Here is a 5,257-nt window from a genome sequence, read left to right on the forward strand (position 1 = left end):
AGAAAAAAATTACTATTGTTATAAATAACGCATTCAATTGAACTAAACTATGCATGCCTATTTAAATATACTTACACATGGCTTGTGTGTATATCGTTTATATACATATATATTATTCATACTTTCGGTGTATAGGACGCAAGCAGATTGTGACATCAAATTTTGGGGTAAAAAAATGCGTTTATACATCGAAAAATACGATAAGTTGAAATCTGTGTGCAGTCCTGTTAAACACTATCTGCCTTTGTAAGACCATCCACCTATAGAACCTTAGTAACATAATCCGCCTAGCAACACCCTCCATCTATACAAACACTATCTTTAGTAAAACAATCTGTCTATACAAACACAGTTCACCTTTGTATGTTTGTTTGTTTGATGTTAAGCACAAAGCAACACAATGGGCTATCTGTGCTCTGCTCACCATGAGTATCGAAACCCAGATTCTAGCGTTATAAGTCCGCAGACATATCGCTGTGCCACTGGGTGGTGTCTATCTTTGTAAAACATATATAAAAACACTGTCCTTAGTAACATTATCTGCATTTGTAAAATATATTTCATGTTTTACTTATAAGGTTCAACTGAAAAATGAATGTTATGCCTACTAAGACCATACACCTCTAAAACCTTAGTAACACATTCTGCCTATTGTAAAACTATCCACCTACATAAACACCATCTGCATTTCTAAGTCTTTCTTATATTCAAAAGTTATTTAAACAAATAAAAAGTGATAGAATTTTGTTTGAAAAGATTTCTAAGTTGTAACAATGGAGGTTGAGTACCTTATAGCAAAACGATTTTGGAGCATCCCCATATTGCTACAATCCATGTCACTTTGTCCAGTCGTGCTCTGTATGGCGACCGTGCATCTTAACAATAGCTCTACAGCATAGATTCCATTGAAAAAGGCTCTATTATAAGGCTGTCATGTCCAAAGCACACTATTCTTCTTTTAAGGTTTTCCATAAGCCATTGAAGATGATGTTTTCCCAGCACTTGCTTCAACGGTTTGATTGCATAGGCACAGCTTCTGACGTCTCCGTGTGGAATAGCATGAATACTTATTTCATTCTCCATCTACTTGGAGTGTGTAACTATTAACAAATATGTGACCGAAACAACTGTGTGCACGTGACTTGTTTCGCTTTTCCAGACAGAGATCATGCTTTATTATTTTTATACTGTTGCTATACTTTTGTCACAGACTTTTGTGTTCTTGGATTTTAACCTGGTATGAAACGCCGCACTTCGCTTTCCACAGCTAGAATATGCATTAATACCGTTCATTTCCGAATAGCCCTAGTATCCCAAGTTGATCCATATTTTTTGTTTTCAAGAGTCCTTAATTACAAGGGATATCTCCGCCTTGGAAGTTCTAAATCCCCGATCTAAATGCATCTTAATGAGACGAATGTATGAATATTTTGTATCGGAAAGAGTTGTTCCCCAAATCAATCAGATTTCGTTAGCATCACACTAGCTACGTAACGCCATACAACATCAAAATGTAGTTCTGATACAATTTGTCCCGCCCCGACTTTATATCCTCTATAATCATCACGTGACTTCTAATTTGCATAATATAACGTACTCAACCCTCTGTATCACTATATTAATATATTCTAAGAAGGAACACTGGTTGCTTTATATATGCTCTGTATTGATGTTTTAAAAATATATACAAACCTCTTATGTTGGAGGTGAAAAAAATGACCATTTTGTCACTATAGTGACTGAAATTTTGTAGTTTTTAAATACTATATGAAATATTTTCATTAATAGTAAATTTTTGATAAGTTGATTCCATGTACATTTAATTGTGTAAAATGTGTACGGTAACATAATAGCTGTTGCATAACATATTTTATGTCATAATAGTTTCTCAGTGAGTAATAACACAATACTACACGTGAATATTTCTATTACTGTGTTATAAAAACTAGCAAAGAGTGCGATTGTAGATTTAATATCGTTGAATATTTTAAAGAATGCAATTTTTTTTAGCCAGTAAATCTTATTTTAACTTTCAATAACGAAATTTGGTGTGTTTTATCATTCTTAAAAATCTCTCAACTCGCCAAAGAAGCACTGCTTTTAGAGCAATTACAAATAGTCTGGTGCCATTCTGTTTGATATTATTTTGTGATAAATTTCACTTTTGCCACCAGATGGGTACTTTACAGAAACAGTTGCAAAGTAGCAAAAAGTCTCGGCCACATAGTATCCATCAAATACCACAGACTCAGCATCACTTTCAGGAACAACTAGTGGAGCTGAACCGAACATTACAAGAGATTGACAGCCACCTGAACAAGAGTGCGCATGAAGTAGACGCAAGCCTAAGAGAACTAGACATCACGACAACTAACAGAAACTTCCAGGTTAAAAGCCACCCTCTATTGGAATCTAACAGTAACAAGAGTTCCTGCAGGCGAGGACCTGCCGAAGCGTCTCAAGAGAAACTACCTAAGATTTATGTATCCAAGTCGGTAGACGACTGTAGAGGTATGTCTCTTAAAGCTAAGGCTGCTAAGCTGATCCCTTCTCCAAAACTAAGAAGAAAGCTGGGAGTTGATGACTTGAAAATAGCAGAATCTTCACCATCTTGTAAGTATTGCAATAAACACGCCATCTACCGTACCACAACGGAAAAACTAGTATGGTCACTTTGCTGGAACATAAGTAACAGCTCATTTTGAAAACCTTTTTTGCACATTTATTAAATCTGTCTTCATTCTCCAAGCATAAAAGTAATTATAGATAAATATATTCAACTTATAATATTAAGATTTCATTTTTAATAGTAGTGTTTTTGGCAAGGATAAAGCGTATTTGTTGATCAGTTTAAGTTCGTAGATCAGTAATTCTATTTGGATAGCTGGGCCATCTTTACTGATGTATTTAAAGTCCATTTAAATATTGACGCCAAGTTCTGTTTTAAATATTGCAACATTGTGCTCATTATGTTATCCTATAGTTTTGTTTTTCTTTTTGCTTTTATATCTGTGACATTTTAGCACCTAATCTATTTGTTCGACATCGAACAGAATCTTTTTTAATTAAAAAGAGACGTTTTCATTATAAAAGAACTAAAACCATATTTTAAAATCGCATATGTTTTCATTTCCACAAGTTTTTATTTTTGAATTCAAAGTGCCTGTTACTGAAATTAAAAATTCACTTTGATATGTACTTCACATTTATGGTGTCCATATGCAAACAGCGCCATCTTCATATAGGTACAACAACGTTTCAGCAAAATTGTATATACTTTTAATAGTATTTCGCTATTCTTCTGTCAATAAATTCTAGACATTTCCTATAGCAAAAAAGTAAGTGAATGAACATTTTGATAGTCTCTATAGCTGAAACAAACGAAATTCTTTGCAATATGTGATAATACAAATTTTATCCAACGTTTGCCACATATGCAGAAAATATACAAAGAGTTTCTGAGAGTTTCTGTTATGTCTAATTATATCTTACCCCACTGTATTTATATCTTAAAGCCTGTACTTCTTGTTTTGAATACCTTATTTCTTGAGGCCTGGAATAACTGTCTTTAATACTTTATTTCAAGACATGAAATACAGATGTGTCGATAATTATACATCTTCGTATTTTTCTAGCATGTTAACTATATAGGATATCTGTATCAGAAACTATTAAGGTTAACACCTACACGTCAGATTGTACACGATTTATGTGCGTAAAGGAGTGTTTTACGCTTTTTATACCATAAAGTATCCTGCCTTTCAGGGTCAATGAACCTCTCAAGATTGTGATTTCCTTGAGATCAACATTCACATACAAAACTGTAGTTTTACAAAATGCCCTGACCTCAGTATTAGCAGGGCGTCAATTGACGCGCCCTGCCATTTTTATCAACAACTATACTAACAATCTTACACATAACTTCAACTTCACATGGTGTCCTGTCCATGATATTAACAGTTATACTGACAATCTTACACATAACTGCAGCTTCACATAATGTCCTGTCCATGATGTCAACAGTTATACTAACAATCTTAAACAATACTTCACCTTCACATGGTGTCCTGTCCATGATATTAACAGTTATGTGAAGGTGAAGTTATGTTTAAGATTGTTAGTATAACTGTTGATATCATGGACAGGACACTATGTAAAGCTGCAGTTATGTGTAAGATTGTCAGTATGGTGTTCTGTCCATGATATTAACAATGATACACAATACGTTACATGATTTGCTCTTAATTATTAACAATCATACATTGATTCTGTTTCACGACGTGACGTGCTGTTCATGCCGCCAATGATACACATAAAAAAACACGACATGAGCCGCTGCCATTTTGATGAGTTTAACTTTCAAGCAGCAGAAACAAACAAACAACAGCACTTGCTGTACCAGTTTTCATTAGCCCAGCTATGCATGAGGTAAAAACTATCTACCAATATTTTTTAATGGCTGAATATACCCATCTTGGTATTCCAGTGGAGTAAGTACAGGAGGACGACATATCTTTTGATATCATTTCAAAACATTTTTGTATTTCAAAGAGAGAGCGTAAAGCCAATCGTGTGGTGCCTTTGGTGTCATATAAAAACTTGTCACCGGTTTTAGTACGTTGTGCTACAGGGCGTGTCACACCCAGCCTCTGTTAAACGTCATCTTAATCAACTGTACTATTATCAAAAACCATCAATATTAGTGTGTACAGAGGAGGAAATGCTATATTTTATCTTAACTCGGGATGTTACAGGTGTGAAAATATTTCTCTGAGAGTCTGACTATATATATATATAATAAACTAGTAGTTTTCAAACTTTACGAACCCATGGAATCTTCATATTTCGTTCCTCCCGTCACGGAACCCTAACCCTTAACCAACTCTTAAAATTCATATACGTACGAATATTTCTTATTTTGTTTGCTTGTACACAGCGTGGTCACAAGTAAATAGACACCACCTTTTCAGATAAAATGAAATTTATCAGTCATATTCACATGAATTGATATATTTATAATTTAATTAATATCTAGTAGATCTTCCTTTCGCTTCGTAGAGTTCGTTGATTCTTTGGGGCATCGTGAGAATCATCTCGTCAATTTTAGACTGTGGGGTTTTCGCCCACTCTTGTTTAAAAACTTGGAGTAGATCGCTCTTTGAAGCTGGTTTTTTGGTTGTTTCTTGACTTGCCGGTCGAGTATGGCCCAGAGGTTTTCGATGGGGTTCATGTCAGGAGATTGGCTCGGACAGGGCAA

General features: G+C 34.6%; 1 protein-coding gene across 8 annotated transcripts in view; it reads left to right on the forward strand.

Annotated features, from left to right (window-relative positions):
* LOC106457171 overlaps positions 1 to 5,257 on the forward strand; it is a 51,191-nt gene that overhangs the window by 31,671 nt on the left and 14,263 nt on the right. For 7 of the 8 annotated variants that reach the window (XM_022383000.1, XM_022383001.1, XM_022383003.1 and 4 more), the window contains one exon: positions 2,175 to 2,613. In XM_022383000.1, coding sequence (XP_022238708.1) covers positions 2,175 to 2,613 — 439 coding nt within the window. The remainder of the gene's footprint in view (positions 1 to 2,174; positions 2,614 to 5,257) is intronic. The other variant, XM_022383002.1, reaches the window with a different exon arrangement.

The sequence above is a fragment of the Limulus polyphemus genome, unplaced genomic scaffold (assembly GCF_000517525.1).
Source record: "Limulus polyphemus unplaced genomic scaffold, Limulus_polyphemus-2.1.2 Scaffold299, whole genome shotgun sequence".
Classification (NCBI taxonomy): Eukaryota; Metazoa; Arthropoda; class Merostomata; order Xiphosura; family Limulidae; genus Limulus; species Limulus polyphemus.